Source organism: Bos indicus, chromosome 25 (assembly GCF_029378745.1).
Source record: "Bos indicus isolate NIAB-ARS_2022 breed Sahiwal x Tharparkar chromosome 25, NIAB-ARS_B.indTharparkar_mat_pri_1.0, whole genome shotgun sequence".
NCBI classification, from domain to species: domain Eukaryota; kingdom Metazoa; phylum Chordata; class Mammalia; order Artiodactyla; family Bovidae; genus Bos; species Bos indicus.
The window spans coordinates 10,268,343-10,290,579 of NC_091784.1; the positions used below are offsets into that span (position 1 = coordinate 10,268,343).

The 22,237-nt window shown below is 38.8% G+C and overlaps 1 protein-coding gene across 9 annotated transcripts in view; it reads left to right on the plus strand.

Moving 5' to 3' along the window:
• ATF7IP2 (activating transcription factor 7 interacting protein 2) overlaps positions 1-21,755 on the plus strand; it is a 76,627-nt gene extending 54,872 nt beyond the window's left edge. For all 9 annotated transcript variants that reach the window (XM_070779653.1, XM_070779647.1, XM_070779654.1 and 6 more), the window contains 5 exons: positions 7,291-7,361; positions 8,542-8,603; positions 9,040-9,106; positions 19,535-19,620; positions 20,232-21,755. In XM_070779653.1, the coding sequence (XP_070635754.1) occupies positions 7,291-7,361; positions 8,542-8,603; positions 9,040-9,106; positions 19,535-19,620; positions 20,232-20,645 (700 nt within the window). In that variant the 3' untranslated portion in view covers positions 20,646-21,755. The remainder of the gene's footprint in view (positions 1-7,290; positions 7,362-8,541; positions 8,604-9,039; positions 9,107-19,534; positions 19,621-20,231) is intronic.
• Positions 21,756-22,237: the final 482 nt, after the last annotated feature.

Consider the following 22,237-nt stretch of genomic DNA (forward strand, 5'->3'; position numbering starts at 1 on the left):
AACAATTTAAAATTTTAAATTAATGCCACTTATGAACATAATATCATCAAAGAATGTGGTATTCATAGGAGTAAATTACCAGAATATATATATAAGACCTAATTTCAGAACTATAAAGTAGACTTCAGATTTCCGATCTAGCATGTGAGGTGTCATCACTCCATACTAACAAGTAAAAAGCTGAACAAACTGAAAAAAATCAACCACTCATCTCTGATCCACCATAGAAGTAAGGTCATTGAGCAAACTACTGCCCCTCAAATTGGAGATAGAATCAGGCAAAAACGGAGAATCAAAACATCCTGGAACAGGATCAGAAACCTCCACGGCAACCACTGCTGGGGTAGGGAATCCCAAATTGTAATTGCTGAAGGCTCAGAGTAGATAAATCTCAGAGTTAAAAACTCCAAGGCAGGAGGAAGGCAGAAGGGGGGCAGTGTCCTGGTATTGGAGAAGGCACAGTTTTGTGAGTTTTACCTATATGAGCTCTACTGATCTTCACTGGAAAAAAATTCTTTCATGTTTCCAGCAATGGGCAAGGTAAAAAAGCTTTTGAATAGGCCTACCCTACGACACCACCCTTATGGCAGAAAGTGAAGAGGAACTCAAAAGCCTCTTGATGAAAGTGAAAGTGGAGAGTGAAAAAGTTGGCTTAAAGCTCAACATTCAGAAAAGGAAGATCATGGCATCTGGTCCCACCACTTCATGGGAAATACATGGGGAAACAGTGGAAACAGTGTCAGACTTTATTTTTCTGGGCTCCAAAATCACTACAGATGGTGACTGCAGCCATGAAATTAAAAGATGCTTACCCCTTGGAAGAAAAGTTGTGACCAACCTAGATAGCATATTGAAAAGCAGAGACATTACTTTGCCAACAAAGGTTCGTCTAGTCAAGGCTATGGTTTTTCCACTGGTCATATATGGATGTGAGAGTTGGACTGTGAAGAAGGCTGAGCACCAAAGAATTGATGCTTTTGAACTGTGGTGTTGGAGAAGACTCTTGAGAGTCCCTTGGACTGCAAGGAGATCCAACCAGTCCATTCTGAAGGAGATCAGCCCTGGGATTTCTTTGGAAGGAATGATGCTAAAGCTGAAACTCCAGTACTTTGGCCACCTCATGCAAAGAGTTGACTCATTGGAAAAGACTCTGATGCTGGGAGGGATTAGGGGCAAGAGGAGAAGGGGACGACAGAGGATGAGATGTCTGGATGACATCACTGACTCGATGGACGTGAGTCTGAGTGAACTCTGGGAGTTGGTGATGGACAGGGAGGCCTGGCGTGCTGCGATTCATGGGGTCGCAAAGAGTTGGACACAACTGAGTGACTGAACTGAGCTGAACTGAACCCTCAGGAGAAACTATTACCAGAGATTAACCTACCTGGGGGAAAGAAAACATCCAACATGTGCTCCCTTTAGCATTACACATGGAGGAAGAGAAATAGACAACTCCAGCCCCTTCTCGCCATCCTGTCCCACCTAAGAGGGCTGTGGGGACAGAGATGAACTAGTGAATTTCACATTCTAGGGGCACAGGCTCACTAAAAGGCCTAATCATAAGAAAAGTAGAGTGCCTCCTCCTTCCGCACATTTTACCACTGCATTACTGAAGGCCTGTTTACCATAGTTCCTTTTAACCAGTACATCATGTCTACCTTTCAACAAAAAAATGACCCGACTAAAAATCAAAAACAACAATTTGAAGATACCAAACGAGCATCAGAACCAGAGTCAGATATGGCAGGAATGTTGAAATTATCAAACCAGGAATTTTTTAGAAACTATGATTAATGTACTTTAATGGAAAGAGACAAAATCCAAGAACTGGTTGGTAATGTAAACAGAGAGATGGAAATTCTAAGAAAAATGCTTGAGATAAAAACTACTGACAGAATTGAAGAAAGCTGTTTATGGGTTTATTAGTTAGACATTGCCAAGAAAAGCGATGACTGACTTTAATAATATGACTAAGAGGGGAAAAAAAAAATGACAATAACAACCCAGAATATCCAAGAGCTCAGGTCGCCTACTACAAAGGGAATTACATATGCATAATGGGAATTCCAGAAGGAAGAAAGAAAGGAACAAAAGCAATGTTTGAAGTAACAGTGACTAAGAATTTCTCCCAAATAAACATTAGAGACCAAACCACAATCCAGGGAGCTCAGAGAACACCAAGCAGGATAAATACCAAACACATACACCTAAATATAGTTTAAACTTCAGAAAATTGAAGCTATCTTGAAAGCCAAGGAAAAAGCACCTTATCTATGGAGGAGCTAAGGTAAGAGTTACATCAACTTCTTTAAACTATACAAACAATAAGAAAGTAGAGTGAAGTTTTTCAAGTGTTATGAGAACAAAATTTACCAACCTAAAATGCTTTGCACTGTGGACATCCTTCAAAGTTGAAGGAGAAATAGTCTTTCTCAGACAAACAAAAATTTAGGGTATTAGTTGCCAATAGATCTGCTTTACAGGAAATATTAAAAATTCTTCATAGAGAAGGAAAATGGTATGTCAGAAAATCAGATCTACATAAAGAAAAGGAATGCGTGAACATAAAGTAGAACCTTTTATTTTTCTTCTTAGTTGATTTAACTGATAAGAGTTTGTTCAAATTAATAGCAACAGTGTATTTGATTGTGTATGCATGTGTGTACTTGTTAACACACTTACTATAAGTGAAATGAATGGCAGCACTGATTCAAGGAACAGAAAGAGGAATTAGGAATATTTTATTATTATAAGGTACTTGTAGGGGCTTTTATCAGTGACACAACAGAAAAGAATTTGCCTGCCATGCAGGAGACGCAGGTTCAATTTCTGGGTGGGGAAGATCCCCTGGAAGAGGAAATGGCAACTCACTCCAGTATTCTTGGGAAATTCTATGGACAGAGGAGCCTGATGGGCTACAGTTAATGGGATCACAAAGAGTCGGATGTAACTGAGAACGAAGGTACTCCTTTTGAAGCAGTGTAGAATTTATTTGACAACTGACTTGGAGTAGTTGTCAATGTATATTGCAAACTCTAGGGAAGCTACTAATTAAAATAGTATAATATGCTAAAAAAGGAGAGAAAATAGAATAATATAAAATGTGTTTTGTTCATAACTGCCAAAACTTGCCCCAGGATGTCCTTCCGTAAGTGAAGGGATAAACAAATGTGGTACATTCAGACAATAGAATACTATTTAGTGCTTAAAAAAAAAAAAAGAAAAGAAATGAGCTATCAAGCTATGAAAAGACCTGGAGGAAACTTAAATGTGTATTATTAAGTGAAAAGAAGCCAATATGAGAAAGCCATATACTGGTGATTTCAACTACATGACATTCTAGAAAAGGTAAAACTATGGAGACATAAGCATCTGAATGCAGAGTTCCAAAGAATAGCAAGAAGAGATAAGGCCTTCCTCAGTGATCAATGGAAAGAAATAGAGGAAAACAACAGAATGGGAAAGACTAGGGATCTCTTCAAGAAAATTAGAGATACCAAGGGAACAATTCATGCGAAGATGGGCTGGATAAAGGACAGAAATGGTATGGACCTAACAGAAGCAGAAGATATTAAGAAGAGGTGGCAGGAATACACAGAAGAACTGTACAAAAAACATCTTCATGACTCAGATAATCATGATGGTGTGATCACTCACCTAGACCCAGACATCCTGGAATGTGAAGTCAAGTGGGCCTTAGAAAGTATCACTACAAACAAAGCTAGTAGAGGTGATGAAATTCCAGTGGAGCTATTTCAAATCCTGAAAGATGATGCTGTGAAAGTGCTGCACTCAATATGCCAGCACATTTGGAAAACTCAGCAGTCGCCACAGGACTGGAAAAGGTCAGTTTTCATTCCAGTCCCAAAGAAAGGCAATGCCAAAGAATGCTCAAACTACCGCACAATTGCCCTCATCTCACGTGCTAGTAAAGTAATGCTCAAAATTCTCCAAGCCAGGCTTCAGCAATATGTGAACCATGAACTTCCAGATGTTCAAGCAGGTTTTAGGAAAGGCAGAGGAATCAGAGATCAAATTACCAACATCTGCTAGATCATGGAAAAAGGAAGAGAGTTCCAGAAAAACATCTATTTCTGCTTTATTGACTATGCCAAAGCCTTTGACTGTGTGGATCACAATAAACTGTGGAAAATTCTTCAAGAGATAGGAATACCAGACCACCTGACCTGCCTCTTGAGAAACCTATATGCAGGTCAGGAAGCAACAGTTAGAACTGGACATGGAACAACAGACTGGTTCCAAATAGGAAAAAGAGTACGTCAAGGCTGTATATTGTCACCCTGCTTATGTAACTTCTATGCAGAGTACATCATGAGAAACGCTGTGCTAGAAGAAGCACAGGCTGGAATCAAGATTGCCGGGAGAAATATCAACAACCTCAGATATGCAGATGACACCACCCTTATGGCAGAAAGTGAAGAGGAACTCAAAAGCCTCTTGATGAAAGTGAAAGAGGAGAGTGAAAAAGTTGGCTTAAAGCTCAACATTCAGAAAATGAAGATCATGGCATCTGGTCCCATCACTTCATGGGAAATAGATGGGGAAACAGTGGAAACAGTGTCAGACTTTATTTTTGGGGGCTCCAAAATCACTGCAGATGGTGACTGCAGCCATGAAATTAAAAGGTGCTTATCCTTGGAAGAAAAGTGATGACCAACCTAGATAGCATATTAAAAAGCAGAGACATTACTTTGCCAACAAAGGTCCGTCTAGTCAGGCTATGGTTTTTCCAGTCGTCATGTATGGATGTGAGGGTTGGACTGTGAAGAAAGCTGAGCGCTGAAGAACTGATGCTTTTGAACTGTGGTGTTGGAGAAGACTCTTGAGAGTCCCTTGGACTGCAAGGAGATCCAACCAGTCCAGTCCGAAGGAGATCAGCCCTGGGATTTCTTTGGAAGGAATGATGCTAAAGCTGAAACTCCAGTACTTTGGCCACCTCATGTGAAGAGTTGACTCATTGGAAAAGACTCTGATGCTGGGAGGGATTGGGGGCAGGAGGAGAAGGGGACGACAGAGGATGAGATGGCTGGATGGCATCACTGACTCGATGGGCGTGAGTCTGAGTGAACTCCAGGAGTTGGTGATGGACAGCGAGGCCTGGCATGCTGCGATTCATGGGGTCACAAAGAGTTGGACACGACTGAGCAACTGAACTGAATGGAGATAGTAAGAAATCAAATGTTGTCAGAAGTTAGTAGGGAGAGATGAATAGGCAGGCAAAGCACTGGGGATTTTGGGGCAGTGAAACTATTTTATATTATACTGTAATGGTGGATACTTGTCATTATACAGTTGTCAAAATCCATAGAACATCCTAACACTAAGAATAAATGCTACTGTGGGACTTCCCTGGTGGTCCAGTGGCTGACTCTGTGCTCGCAATGCAGGGACCCCGGGTTCAATCCCTGGTCAAGGAACCAGATCCCACAACGAAGAGCGCAGTGCCTATGCCACAGCTGTTAATCCTGCCTGCCACAACTAAAGATCCCCGTGCCACAACCAAGACCCCATACAGCCAAATAGTTGTAAAAGAGAGTGAATGCTATTGTAATCTATGAACTTTGGCAATAATGGTAATGTTAGCATAGTTTCATCAGTTGTAACAAGAGTACCACTGTGGTACAGGATTTTGTGGGAGGGTGTGTGGGAGGGGTTAGGAGGTATATGGGAAAACACTGTACATTCTACTCAACTTTACTATAAACGTAAAACTGCTATTGGAAAAGCTATTTAGTAATTTTTAAATGTACAAAATATTACTGAGACGAAGGAGGTATAAATAGTGAGATGCCATGTTTACAAATCAGAAAATTCATTGTTGATGTCACTTCACCCGGATTGTTCTATATATTTAGTGCACTCTTAAAATCTTGGCATCCTTTTCTGTAGAAAGTAACAAACGGATCCAAAACTTGTGTGAAGTGTTTCCTTGGTGCCTCAGTGGTAAAGAATCTGCCTGCCAGTGCAGGAGACAATGGTTTCAATCCCTTGTCCAGGAATATCACACATGCCACAGAGCAACTAAGCCCATACATACACCACAAATATTGAGCCTGTGCTCTGGAGCCCAGGACCCACAACTACTATGCCCATGTGCTATAGCTTGTGAAGCCCTCATATCGTAGAGCCTGTGCTCCACAGCAATGAGACGCCCATGCACCACAACTATAGAAAAGCCTGTACAGCACTGAAGACCCAGCACAACCGAAAATAAACTAACAAAAACAACAACAACAAAAAACTTGTGTGAAATGCAAAAGACCTAGAAGGTGAAAACAGTGTTATAAAAGAATAACGTTGGAAGACATATACTACCTGAGTTCGACTTAACTGTGAGGCTATAAGAATTAAGAGAATGGTATTGGCACGAGGAAAGAAATATAAATCAGTGGACAAATTAAAGTATACAGAGAGTCCATTGGTTTTCAATGAAGTTGCCAAAATAATTTAATAAGGAAGAGGTAGTCTTTTCAACAAGTGTTGCTAGAGTAACCAGAGAGGGAAAGTGAACCTCTTACAACATATACAAAAATAACTTGAAATGAATCAGACCAAATAGCAAAGCTAAGAATTAAGAGCATCTATAAGAAAATGGCACAACCTTGTGTACCAGTCACGTGAAATTAATGTAGCAAATTAAATTGGCTTACTAAACTTTATGTTAAGATTTTTCTTAACAAAAATTCCGATTTTAAATGTCAGATTCAAAAAAGTGCAGTCAGAGTAAAATGGAGCAGACGACAGTCTTCTGACTCAGAATATTCTGTAACCATAATCAGCATCATTTATCATCCTTTCCTCAGTTTCTTACCTGTGGTAAATGTTGCTACTATTGTGATACAATGTAAAGTAGTGGCAGAATTAATTTTTAAGTATATTTTTTATACTTCTTCATCTGTAACAAAGAGTTTGTTTCTTTTATACATTGTTTCATTTTCACGAAGGCACATATGTGTGCTAGAGTGACGTTTGTATATTTTGTACACGTATAGATCTTGTATACTTATAGATTGTACATTTGGCTTTATTGTAAATGAATCTCTACTAAATTTTAAGGATCTCTACTGAATTCATTGTGTATCGTGAACTTTTGATTATATAAATAATTGGTTATACGCCAGGGTTTCTTCGGTACTTGGTTAATCATCATTCTGACTCCCCCCACCAGTTGTTAGATTAAAACATATCAGTTATGAAATGGTAAAATAGAATAATTATAACCATTGATTACATGTCTCAACATAATAATACATATTTGTTTCATTTTAGTAATAATGACGTCCTGTTGATTTCTGTGGAAAGTCCTAATTTGACAATTCCAGTTGCATCAAATCCAACAGGTATGTTAAGTTGATTAAAATATGATCTGTCAAATTAGAAAGCCTCAAAACAGTATTTAAAACAGAATTGAAAATTCTACTCTTAAAAATGTTTAATTTATATCTGTGATTAACCTGAATAAATCAGTTGATTGTTTAATAAAGTTGAGGTTCTTTTTAACCTTGTGTTAATCAATCTATGGCCTTTTCTTTCTTTACTTGTTGTTTCTTTGTTTACTTGTGTTGAGTGGCTTTATAAATTATAAAAATACTTTCATATCTGTTATTTGTACTTGTTTGCTCTGGTCTTGGTGGTGGTAGTGATGTACTTTTGGATTTAAAGTTTGGCTAATCTGGGACTTCCCTGGCAGTTAAATGGTCAAGACTGGTCTCCCAATGCAGAGGGAACAGGTTTGATTTCTGGCTGGGGAACTAAGGTCCCACATGCTGCACAGCACAGCCAAAAAAGCAAAAAATAAAGTTTGGCTAATGTTTAGTTAATCTTTGATTTCTTTTAACTTTAAAAAAATAACACCTATGTTACTTTTTAGAGTTTCTCATTATACTTAGGTAAAAATCTTTAACCTTAGATTCCCAATCAATTTCCTTTCCCTTAAAATAGCTATCTGTTGGCTCATAATTTCTTCTTCAAAATTCCCCATTTCGTTTTCATTTTTAGTATATATTAAGAGAATTTAATTTGCATCTTATTTTCAGAAAACTTTATCTCCACTTACATAACTACTTAATTGCCCTCATGATTTGGGCTGTTAAGATTGTAAATCAGATAGTTAAGGGATATTATGCATTTATCTGATGCCTTTACTGGTTGTATGAAGAATCCTCTTCAGCCATTCCAGGTGGTCTAATCTAAAGATACTATAAATTTTAAAAATGTGTACATTTCCAAGTTTATTTCCTCAAATGCTACAGTAGTTTATAGACAGATACTCAAAAAAGAGTTACTAATACAGTTGTAAAGGTACCAAAACCTTTTGAACCAAAATTAGATTGTGCTTTTTTTTGGACTGGTCCATTGGTCTTTGGAATACGTCAGTTGAGTTACAAATTTTTATGATTATATAATGGTTAGTTAGCATCCCCATTATTATTGTTTCAGCATTTGTATCTTATAAAGTCCATAAATGTTGAATAGTTAGTAAACTTGTAAAATGTTCATATTTTAATAATTTTCTTTCAGCTACTGGAAAAATTGCATCAGGAAATTCTAACAATTTAGCTGTTGCTGAAAAGAGAGCTATGGTAGGTAGTAAACATTGTCTCTGAATATTATTTATTTGAATATGTTAGTTCTAGGAACTTTAGTGTTGCTATATGTTGGATGACTCATCTATGTCATTCATTCTTTGGGAGAGTCATTCTCTGAGAAATTAATATCTGATTAGTTAGCATGACCAGGTTCCAGTCCAGTTTAAACATTAAAAAGCAAGTAGCTAATGATAAACATGTTTCACAACTGTGTTTATTACCAGATTAATTCATTTAGACTCTCCTGTCATCCTCACAGAAACTGGATAGTATTTTACGAGCTTCTCTTTCATAGTAGAGTTGAACTAAACTGTAAAACTTAAAGAATGTTCAATCTCTAGCTTATAAATGGTAATTTGAAATAACATGTTTTATTTTTAAAAAAACATTTTCTGTTGAGGCAAAATCTTATTTTTTAACAACTTTCCAGGCTATAGAGAAGAAATATGATTCTGTGATTGATCTGACGAAAGACGACCTGTCAAACTGCAGCACAGGTAAAGGATTTTACTTTTTCAAGAAAGTGGGAAAGGGTAACAACTCAAAATACATTTGACCCATTTATGAAGTTTTTTGTGTGTGTTAGTGTACATTAATTTTATCACGTGTAGATTTATGGGGCTGCCACTACAATCAAATTACACAGCTGTTACATTACTCCAAGTTTCCCTCATACTACCCGTAAGGATTTTTTTGGGGTTTTCCCCCAGTCCCTAAACCCTGGCAACCACTAATCTGTTCCTCACTATTATATTATTGTGTGAATGTTTTATAAATATGATATAATATGTATCCTTGTTTCACTCAGCATAATTTCTCCCAAGGGTATTTAAGTTGTTGAGCAAGTATTCCTTTTTATTGCTGAGTAGTATTCCATGGTGTGAATGTACAGTAATTTATCCATTCACTTATCTGGGTTGCCTGGGGCTATTGGAAATCTCTGTTTTACCTGTGAGACACACCTGTTCCTTAAACAATAGTGGCTATGAGGGGATGCTAGGGCATAATATGAAAATGTGACAGCAGTACCCTCTTTCTCAGATTAAAACAAAAAGAAGTAAAATACAGTGTTCTTGCCTGGAGAATCCCAGGGACGGGGGATCCTGGTGGGCTGCCATCTATGGGGTTGCACAGAGTTGGACAAGACTGAAGCGAGTTAGCAGCAGTAGCAGCAGCAGGGCTGCTAATAAATTACAAGGTTTCATCTCTTAATTGCACTTGTGTGTTTATGGTACTGCTTTAAATATTTAAATTCCACTTATTAGGATTGGGAAATTATGTAATACTTAAAAACAGAGATTACTATAGGAACTATACAGTCCAGTTCATTCTCCCATCACAACTGTGGATCCAGACAAAGGTTGGAACCATTGAAATCTTCAGGAACTTCATGATAGAATCAAAAACCCTTCAGTTTCCAATTTCAAAAAGATTAAAATGAATTGGAGTCCATAATGAATCTGGTTATATTTTTGTCTTTAGAGTAAAATCCAAATTCCTTAACAAGATATACAGAATTCTTTTATTAAATATCTTTAAATATTTTTAAAAAATTTTAAATGGTAGATAATTGCTTTACAGTGCTGTGTTGGTTTCTGCCATACAGCAGCATAAATCAGCCATAAGTATGCATATGTCCCCTCCCTCTTGAAAGTTCCTCTCACCCTATAACAGAATTTTTAATGACTTAAACATTGAAAACTTTTTTAGCTTTATCTTCTACAAATTCCTTCCCTCTGCCTTAATAGCATCTCAATAGGCAGTGCTGCTCCTCTCCTTGCCATCACTGCATATGCTGTTCTCTCTGCCAGGAATGCTCTCTGCTCTGTGCCTCCCCAGGCTTGTCTGATGACCCCACTTATCATACTTTAATATATTCAGTTTAGACACTTGTGCTGAACTGTTCATCCGCTGGATCATAGAAAAAGCAAGAGAGTTCCAGAAAAACATCTATTTCTGCTTTATTGACTATGCCAAAGCCTTTGACTGTGTGCATCACAATAAACTGTGGAAAATTCTGAAAGAGATGGGAATACCAGACCACCTGATCTGCCTCTTGACAAATTTGTATGCAGGTCAGGAAGCAACAGTTAGAACTGGACATGAAACAACAGACTGGTTCCAAATAGGAAAAGGAGTTTGTCAAGGCTGTATATTGTCACCCTGTTTATTTAACTTATATGCAGAGTACATCATGAGAAATGCTGGACTGGAAGAAACACAAGCTGGAATCAAGATTGCCGGGAGAAATATCAATAACCTCAGATATGCAGATGACACCACCCTTATGGCAGAAAGTGAAGAGGAACTCAAAAGCCTCTTGATGAAAGTGAAAGAGGAAAGTGAAAAAGTTGGCTTAAAGCTCAACATTCAGAAAACGAAGATCATGGCATCTGGTCCCACCACTTCATGGGAAATACATGGGGAAACAGTGGAAACGGTGTCAGACTTCATTTTTCTGGGCTCCAAAATCACTGCAGATGGTGATTGCAGCCATGAAATTAAAAGATGCTTACTCCTTGGAAGAAAAGTTATGACCAACCTAGATAGCATATTGAAAAGCAGAGACATTACTTTGCCAACAAAGGTTCGTCTAGTCAAGGCTATGGTTTTTCCAGTGGTCATGTATGGATGTGAGAGTTGGACTGTGAAGAAGGCTGAGCACCAAAGAATTGATGCTTTTGAACTGTGGTGTTGGAGAAGACTCTTGAGAGTCCCTTGGACTGCAAGGAGATCCAACCAGTCCATTCTGAAGGAGATCAGCCCTGGGATTTCTTTGGAAGGAATGATGCTAAAGCTGAAACTCCAGTACTTTGGCCATCTCATGCGAAGAGTTGACTCATTGGAAAAGACCCTGATGCTGGGAGGGATTGGGGGCAGGAGGAGAAGGGGGTGACAAAGGATGAGATGGCTGGATGGCATCACTGACTCGATGGACGTGAGTCTCAGTGAATTCCAGGAGTTGGTGATGGACAGGGAGGCCTGGCGTGCTGCGATTCATGGGGTCACAAAGAGTCGGACAGTACTGAACGACTGATCTGATCTGATCTGATCTGATTCCTTCCAGGCAGAAATTGGCAATATTGGCTCTCCTTACCGTGGTATTTTGTGCATGCCTATATTATACCTTTATTTTTCTGTTCTATAATTGTTTCTGCACATACCTGTCTTCCTAAAAAGACTTAACGTTCTTTGCAGCAACTTTAATGTTTTTATTAATCTATATATTTTCATCTTTTTAGCACAGTGCTTGGCACACAGTGTACTTTTCCCCAAAAAATGTTGAATTAATGCAGATTTTGCATTAAATAGTTTTAAAAGAAATGTAAGTTTATATACTGTGAACAGGATTGTAAATTAATTTTTCTGGAAGACAATTTGTTACATCAAAACTTTACAAAAATGCAAGCCTTATGACTCAATTCTTTGGATAATTATCTGAAAAGCCTAAAGTATAGAGGAAATATGAAAATGTTCATTGCAGTGCTATTCATGAAAAATAAAACTGGAAACCCTTAAATTTCTAGAAATAAGAGATTCATTGCAAAAATTAAATTTATATGGTACAACCATATTCAGCCACTAAAAATAATATCAAAGAAGTATATATATTTACATAAACATGTTAATAATATATCAAGAGAAAAAAGTTATGAAAGTACGTATGTAGACTCAGGGTGGAGTTAATGGGATCAGACTTAAACTAGTAGAAAACTAAACAAGATATAGGAAAATTTTTTTCACATATTACAGTACAGGACTGCAGTCTCTGAGAGAAGGAAATGAATGAGATGAGCCCTATGAGTTGCCCCAGCTTTCTTCCTAGATTGCCGTGCTCTGATGGAAATCCCAAGCAGAGAGAGGCTGTCTTGCTCAGGCAGAGGCAGAGATTGACATTCAGAGAGGCTGAGGCAGCTGGAATGAGGTGAAGAATACTATCAGATGAGGAAGCCACTCAGAGAAAGAGTTCCAAGAGGGTAGCATAAGAGTCCTCTTGAGTCTGCTGAAATATCAAGTCACACATGAATGAGTGAAATTGCATGAAACTGGGCAAAGAGAGGCCAACAAGCTTTACACTAAACATTTTCCAGAGCTCAAACAGCAGTGGTTTGAAATGTTTCAGATCTTACACACCACAGTGGCAGATTCTCACTGAATATATGGGTCTAAACTCATCTTAGAGCAAAGGCAACTCTAGCTTTGCCCTAATAAAACCAAAATAAGTGGCTAATCACACAAAGCCTACTTTTTTTCAAAGAAGACAATAGAATTTAACACACAACCATGTAAAATTCATAATATTCATCATCAGATTTTAAAGTCACTTGAGATATGAGGAAGAAAAATGGAATCCAAAACCAGGAGAAAAATTTGTCAAAAGAAAGACTTTTGACAGATAACAGAATTAACAGACTAAGACCTTAAAAGAATTGATAGAAATATACTCAAAGTTTTCAAGGAAAACATGAATAAATAAGAGAAATAAAAGACAGAAAATCAAATGAAGTAAAAAGAAACTACTCAAAGTTCAGTGGATAGAATAAAGAGCATATTAAGCAACCACACTGTTGGACTGGATAACAAAACAAGACCCAACTATGACAGCAAATGATGTGCATTAAATATAAATATATGGTTAGGTTAAAATTAAAAGGCTGTAAGAAGGTAAGCCATGCAGACACTAATCATAAGAAAGTTAGAGTGGCTATATTATTATCAGACAGACTTAAGAACAAGGAATATTACCAGGGGAAAAAAAGGCTGTTTCATAACAGTGCAACACTCATTTCATCAGAAAGGCACACTAAACCTGTGTTTATGGGACTTCGTTGGTGGTCCAGTGGTTAGAATCTGCCTTCCAATGCAGGGGATGTGGGTTCAGTCCTGGGTAGGGGAACTAAAATCCCACATGCTGTGGAGCAACTAAGCCCACATGCCACAATTACGAGCCTGTGCACCACAGCTACTGAGCCCTTGCACTACAACAGGAAAAGTCCATCCACACCACAACTAGAGGAAGCCCACACGCTGCAACCAAAAAACAAAGCAGTTGTTTTGGCTGACCCAGTGCACCCAAAAAACAAATCTACACTTAATGCACATTATGGTAGAACTTCAAGATTCCTAATATAAAAACTAATTGGACTGAAGTTATAAATAGAAAAATAATTATAATTTGAGATTCCAACACTCCCTTCTCAGTAGTTGATACAATATATAGTCAGTGAAGTTATAGAACCCTGAGCAACACTATCAACCAACTTAATAATCTACTTGACATTTATAGAACACTCAAACGCGGTCACAGAAGAAAATGCGTTCTTTTTAAGTGCATATGAAACATACCATAAAACTGGTTCTGGACCATAAAACTAATCTCAGTATATTTAAAAGGATAGAGAACATATTCTATGATTACAGATACGATACAACAAGTAATCAGTAACAGCTATTTGGGTAATACCTGGATATTTGGAAACTAAAGATTACATTTCTAAATAACCCATGAGTCAAAGAAATCAAAAGGGAAGTTCAAAAATATTTTGAACTGAATGAAAAAACAGCATATCAAAATCTGAAGAAATGCAACTAAACAGTGCTTAGAGGAAATTACTAGCATTAAATATTTATATTAGGAAAGGTAGAAAGTAAAATGAAAGTCTATCGTGAATAACATAAGATTCTGCCTTAAAACACTGCTTTGCCAACAAAGGTCTGCTAGTCAAAGCTATGGTTTTTCCAGTAGTCATGTATGGATATGAGAGTTGGACCGTAAAGAAGGCTAAGTGCCAAAGAATTTATGTTTTTGAGCTGTGGTGTTGGAGAAGACTCTTGAGAGAGTCCCATGGACTGCAAGAAGATCAAGCCAGTCAATCCTAAAGGAGATCAACCCTGAATTGGAAGTCATTGGAAGTACTGATGCTGAAACTGTAGCTCTAATACTTTGGCCACCTAATGCAAAGAGCTGACTCATTAGAAAGGACCCTGATGCTGGAAAAGATTGAAGGCAGAAGGAGAAGGGGATGACAGAGGACGAGATGGGTGGATGATATCGATTCAATGGACATGAGTTTGAGCAAGTTCCTGGAGATGGTGATGGACAGGGAAGCCTGGCGTGCTGCAGTCCATGGTGTTGCAAAGAGTTGAACACAACTGAGCAACTGAACAACAGCAACTGCCTTAAGATGTTAGTACAAAAAGAACAAATTAAACCCAAAGCAAGTAGGTGACCCATCACTAGAGAAGATAAGGGGATGACAAATAAACAGAAGAAGACATTCTCAACATTTTTCATCACTAGGGAAGTTAAGACCATAATGAGATACTACAACACGCCACTAAAATGGCTGAAATGAAAACAACTGAAAATATACAAAGTGCTGATAAGGATGTGGAACAACCTGGAATTCTCTTGTTTTGCTGGTAGGAATGTAAAATGGTAAAACCACTTTGGAAGTGGTTTTGCAGTTTCTAAACACACTAGCAATTGACACTATTATTCCACCTTTAGGTATTTATCAAGAGAGATGAAAACCTACATCTACACAAAATGCTCTGTCGTTCAGACTCTGCAACCCTGTGGACTGTAGCCCATCAGGCTCCTCTGTCCATGGGGTTTTTCAGGCAAGAATATTGCAATAGGTTGCCATTTCCTTGTGCAGGGGATCTTCCAACCCAGGGATCAAACCTGCATCTCACCTGTCTCCTCTACTGCAGGTGGATTCTTTACCACTGAGGCATTGGGGAAGCCCATCTACACAAAGACTTTTACACAAATGTTCATAGCAACTTTGTTCATAATAGTCCCAAACTAGAAACAACCCAAATGTCCATGAATAGATAAGTAGGTTGTGACATAACTGTCTATAGAGCTAAATACTACTCAACAATAAAAATGAATGAAATATATTATTATATACAACAACGTTGATGAATCTCAGAAACAAAATGTTGAACAAAAACCATGTTAATTCGGTTTATTAGAATTAACATGGTTTATTAGAATTAACAAATTCTAGAAAAAGCCATCTAATTGTTAGTGACAACAGACCTGTGGTTTCATGGGGCCAGTGATGAGAGAGGGATTGTGAATATTACTGAGTTTAAGTTTGTACTGCTCACCGCATGACAGGACAGTAAATCGAGAGATGAGTTGTTAGGGCAAGGAGTGCACCAGGAAACTTAAGAAGATGGTTGACTAGTGTCCCAAAGAACCATCTCCTCTGGGTTAGAATTCAGGCTTCTTTTATACTAAAAGGGGAGGGAATGTGGTTGGTTGCTACAGACTTCTTGGTGTCAGAATCCTTTGTTCTTGGCAGCTATTTGTTCATATAGGTCCCTTCACAGTGTTCCTATAAACCTCCAGCAAGACAAATGTTATCCTCTGTTCTGCAACTTTTTAATCTCTATGTAAATGGAAAGTGTTATATAACTTTAAAGGTCAGCCCTTGAGAATGAGCGCTCCTGTATATTTCAGGCCATCAGCAACATTTTTAACTTATAGCAAAAGCAGTAGCATACAAAGATTCAAGTAAAATAGATCCAATATGGACTCAGATTCGTTTGTATTATCAAAAGGGACACTATTTGGTGTAATATAAACATTGTATCTTGAATTTGGTGAGGGTTTCACAATAATACATTTGTCAAAACTCAAAAAGAGTTTTTGCACATTTTAAATGGGTACATTATACTGTATGTAAATTGTATCTGAATAGTTCACTTTTATGGCAAAGCTAGTGGAGGTGATGGAATTCCAGCTGAGCTATTCCAAATCCTGAAAGATGATGCTGTGAAAGTGCTACACTCAATATGCCAGCACATTTGGAAAACTCAGCAGTGGCCACAGGACTCGAAAAGGTCAGTTTTCATTCCAATCCCAAAGAAAGGCAATGCCAAAGAATGCTCAAACTACCGCACAATTGCACTCATCTCACACGCTAGTAAAGTAATGCTCAAAGTTCTCCAAGCCAGGCTTCAGCAATATGTGAACCGTGAACTTCCTGATACTCAAGCTGGTTTCAGAAAAGGCAGAGGAACCAAAGATCAAATTGCCAACATCCGCTGGATCATGGAAAAAGCAAGAGAGTTCCAGAAAAACATCTATTTCTGCTTTATTGACTATGCCAAAGCCTTTGACTGTGTGCATCACAATAAACTGTGGAAAATTCTTCAAGAGATGGGAATACCAGACCACCTGATCTGCCTCTTGACAAATTTGTATGCAGGTCAGGAAGCAACAGTTAGAACTGAACATGGAACAACAGACTAGTTCCAAATAGGAAAAAGAGTACGTCAAGGCTGTATATTGTCACCCTGTTTATTTAACTTATATGCAGAGTACATCATGAGAAACGCTGGACTGGAAGAAACACAAGCTGGAATCAAGACTGCCGGGAGAAATAACAACAACCTCAGATATGCAGATGACACCACCCTTATGGCAGAAAGTGAAGAGGAACTCAAAAGCCTCTTGATGAAAGTGAAAGTGGAGAGTGAAAAAGTTGGCTTAAAGCTCAACATTCAGAAAACAAAGATCATGGCATCCGGTCACACCACTTCAAGGGAAATAGATGGGAAAACAGTGGAAACAGTGACAGACTTTATTTTTCTGGGCTCCAAAATCACTACAGATGGTGATTGCAGCCATGAAATTAAAAGACGCTTACTCCTTGGAAGGAAAGTTATGACCAACCTAGATAGCATGTTGAAAAGCAGAGACATTACTTTGCCAACAAAGGTTTGTCTAGTCAAGGCTATGGTTTTTCCAGTGGTCATGTATGGATGTGAGAGTTGGACTGTGAAGAAGGCTGAGCGCCGAAGAATTGATGCTTTTGAACTGTGGTGTTGGAGAAGACTCTTGAGAGTCCCTTGGACTGCAAGGAGATCCAACCAGTCCATTCTGAAGGAGATCAGCCCTGGGATTTCTTTGGAAGGAATGATGCTAAAGCTGAAACTCCAGTACTTTGGCCACCTCATGTGAAGAGTTGACTCATTGGAAAAGACTCTGATGCTGGGAGGGATTGGGGGCAGGAGGAGAAGGGGACGACAGAGGATGAGATGGCTGGATGGCATCACTGACTTGATGGACCTGAGTCTGAGTGAACTCCAGGAGTTGGTGATGGACAGGGAGGCCTGGCGTGCTGGGATTCATGGGGTCGCAAAGAGTCGGACATGACTGAGTGACTGATCTGATCTGATCTGCTGGGCTTCCCTGGTAGCTCAGATGGTAAAGAATCTGCCTTCAGTGCAGAAGACCCAGGTTTGATCCTTGGGTCAGGAAGATCCCCTGGAGAAGGGAATGGCTACCCACTTCAGTATCCTTTTCTGGAGAATTCCATGGACAGAGTAGCCTGGTGGGGTTATTGTCATGGAGTCAAAAAGAGTCAGACACGACTGAGCGACTTCCACTTTCACTTTTAAATGCAAACTTTAAAAATCATGTCTATAATATAAATATTTACAAGTGAATACATGCAGCAAATGGTCTGGAAGGTCAAACACCAAAGGATTAAGTTGAAACTGGAAGCCACAATTCTCCCCTAGCAATTTAATGAGAAAGAATGTTAAAATAATGGGGTGCTTGCTACTGTTGTTTTGAGAATACAAAGTTCTAAAGTAACCATTATGCATTTTTATGTAGATAAGGATAAAAGCTGCAGAGTATTCACAAGACATTGACATTGATGGTGCGGAGGATCTAAACATTAACTGATTTGGGATAAAAGTCCTGCTTTGTTTCTAACCTGTTTAAATTTGCTAAGAGCTTTTTGACCTACCACCTTGAAAGAAGGAATGTTAGTTATGGAAAGCTATTATCTGTTGGAATTTTTTTTTTGTATGAAACTGTTCACTTGAAAATATAAAGAAGGTTATTTGTATCAGCTCTTGTGCGTCGATAAACCTGCAGATTATGATTTCACAAGTCTAGTTCTAATTAACAAACCCATTAAAAAGGCTGTGCAGATTATCTTAGAATTAAAAGCATAAAATCATTACCTCTTCTAGAAAGATTTTTTTAATACCAGTAAATAATGTGACTAATAAGGTATCTTTGAAACACTATGTAGAATCTTAATTATCCTTGTCAGTTAAAAGGAAAACACAAATGAAAGAAATTTTATTTGAGGAGATTCATAAAATATATTAAAGTTATTAATATATCACAGCACACACAATGAATCTAAAATGGTTTTTGCTGCTTATTTATGTTCAAATTTCTGAAATTTCTAGCTGTCGGGCCCTGCTTTCCAGCGTGAAGCCCTTTTTCTTACTATCCTCTTAATACTCTCCCTGGTTGTCCTCAAACTATTCTTGTACCTACTAAACTTTCTCTCCCTCACACCCACATTTTCTCTATTTTTCTCCTTTTCTTTCTTCTTCTAACCATCTCTCTTTCTTCCATTCTCTGTTCTGTCTCTTCTTCCTCCCCTCCCTTTCAACAGCACACAGTTTATGTCTTATTCCCCCCTGGGCTACATGGCCCTCAGCAGTAGATATACTTGCAACCCAGGTCTGCGTGAGTTCTAGTCTGAATTCGCAGATCTTGGTTGTATCGCACCTTCATACAGGACTGTGAACCGTTCTGTGTTTACAGACAATCGTGCTGACCTGACGGCAGCATCCGCCCCCTAAGACTGCTAAGCAGGAATCCCTCTTCTGTGAGTAATGTTTCCTAGTTCCCAACTGCACCACGATGTGCATGTTTACCTTAAAGGGGGACTTTTTGTCATATAAAAGAAAAATTATCTATATTTGATACCTTTGGGTCTCGAACTTTTAGCAAAAGTTTATCTTCTTATTTCACAGTTTTATAATTTTAATTTACATTTACTTATTACACAAGATGTAAACTGTTGGCTTTAAAGGTTATGGGATTGATTATTGCAGATAAATTTTACTTTTAAACTTTGTGTTGTTCACAGAAAGCCCAGTATCCACCCTTGAGTCACCTGTGAAAGCTGTTTCAGTCTCAAAAGAGACAACTCCAGTGTCACAAAATGCAGCCCAGGTACTGATACAAAATGTTCTGTAAGGGTTATTTGTTCCAAGTTGAATGAAAGCACCCATTTCACTAATGAAGAAACATTGGGTCACGTTTCAGCTTCGAAAGCACTTTAGTATGCTTTTTAAGTGTGCTGTTATGAATCTACTTACTTACTCAATTAAAATAATGTAGTTGAATTTTCCAGAAGCTACAGAATTAAAACAAGTCCATTTTTTAATCCAACAAATTGGAAAAGATTTTTAAGAGTAGTTGCCATTGTTAATGAGGGTGGAGGGAAATGGGTGTTCTCCTACACTTGTACTTTTCATGTAAATTGGCACAGTGTTTGGGAACACAGTTTGGCAATGAGATGGAATATTTCTCCAGAAGGTCTGGGACCTAACCCATTCTAGATTAGTGATATTCCAAAGTGTACAGATCTTAACTCGAAAAGAAGCTAATGTTTGAAAAATCTGGAACCAGCCTCACAAATCCCTGAAGCATCCTTTTGCTCTTATGATTTTGATAAATGGATTGAGGATTGGGAAACATATTGTAGAACTGTGGTTGACCACTTTAAAAACAATCAGAACCCACCCGCCCCGCTTGCTGAACTTTGTGTGAACGTGTTTCAGGTTTGTGAGTCCTTTGAGCACCTGCCACCTCTCCCGGAGCCGCCGCTACCGCTGTCGGAGCTGGCAGACAAAGTCCGCGACACGCTTCCTCCTCAGAAGCCTGAGCTCAAAGTAAAACGGGTGCTGCGGCCCAGGGGCATCGCCCTGACGTGGAACATCACCAAAATCAACCCCAAGTGTGCCCCCGTGGAAAGCTACCACCTCTTCCTGTGCCATGAGAACCCTAGTAATAAGCTGATCTGGAAGAAAATTGGAGAAATTAAAGCTTTACCACTCCCAATGGCCTGTACTTTATCTAAGTTTTTAGCTTCCAGCAAGTATTATTTTACTGTCCAATCGAAAGACATTTTTGGGCGATATGGACCATTTTGTGATATAAAATCCATTCCTGGGTTTTCTGAAAATCTTACCTAAAAGAAAAAAATGTATTTGCTAATTGTACATTTTGCGTTTTCATATTTGAATTATTTGTTTACAATGTTTCTGTAACACTATTCATTGTCTTAAAGGGCCAGTTCAGATTGTGAACCCTTCATACCGGGACAGTCCTTTTTCCCATGTTGTAAGTGGCCTCTTGTTTAATGAATTCTGATTGACGTTCAGGAAGTACTTCAATAGATATCATGGACCCATGCCACTCAGCCGTAGGTACAATAACTTTGGTACTATGGAGCTGTTGCTTCTATGAGAAACCCTAGGATGCAAGCAGCCCCCGTTTTCTCTGTTGACAGTCCACTTTTGGTGACTTTTTGTGTTCCCATACAGGCACAGGGAAATTCAGCTGTTTACTGAGGCCAGATCATCCGCTAGGGTGCATCTCCACCAAGGTTTTATGAGACTAGATGTCTTCCCATTCTGTTCATATTTGAAGGGCTATGAATTTGTACCCCCTCAACTCCCCCCTTTTGTTTTGGGCCATGTCAATCATTTGGGGAAACAGTTTAGAGGTTTTCCCTAAATCAGTTTGTATACTTTAACATGTAATAAAGCTAGTTAAACGTTGTGTGCTGTGTACACAAAAAATAAAATAGCTTTTCTGAAATAAAAAATCCAACCAGCTATTTGAATTGAGGAAAATGAAGTTGTGTGCCTTAAATTTAAGGCTTTAATTTACTGAACCCCTTTGTTCATTTCCTGGCTGCCATCATTACTCAGAAAAAGAATATAACACAGAGGGCTCCCATAGATGTATCCTGCTTACCTCTGTCTTAGGGATCACTGCTGTGATGTTGCAGCTCCTACAGATAGCCTAAGAAACACAACAGGTGAGCACAGTGGACAAGTGTCAGTCAGGACCCAAGGGGAAAAACTGAATGAGTAACACTAGTATGTTAAGAAAACAGAAAAATAGCTGTTAGAGGGAAACTCTGTTCCCACAAAGAAGCATTCCTGGCTGGTATGTAGTGAAAGTTCAGATGTCAGAGGCTCTGAGACTTAAAAAACTGAACCAGGGAATGGCTTTCCTTGGCATTTTGTGAATGCTGTCACATCTTCAGTCATAAATAAAGATGTTGTTTTTCAGTCTCCTGTGTCTTTACCTTTTCAAACAGTATGACTGGGAGAGCCAGATTCTGAACTGAATTTGAAGAGATGAGCGCCCCCTGTGAGGTCCTGTTTCCGGCCCAGAGCGGTGGAGGGCATGCTGCAGCAGAGGACAAGGACTTCACCTAGGGCACCTTTGGGTTGGCATCAGCTGGAGTTTGACTTCACCAAGCGAGGCCCAGCGCCCTGACCCCATAGCAGGACTTCCGTGTGCATCAGCAGAGTGAAACTGCGCCCCACCCAGCGGATCTTCTGGCCTGCTAATAGGTAAACAAGCCTTCAGGAAGAGAACTGTTCACAATAACAGGAAGAGGAGGCATGCAGATGGCAAGCATCCTCAAACTGCTGGCTCAAAAAGCATTAGTGTTTGTTGCGTTTTTCTGGATCAAGGGCAAGATTCTCAACTGTTATCCAGCAGGGACACCAGAACAGACCCAGCCTGGGGACAAGACCAGGACATGTAC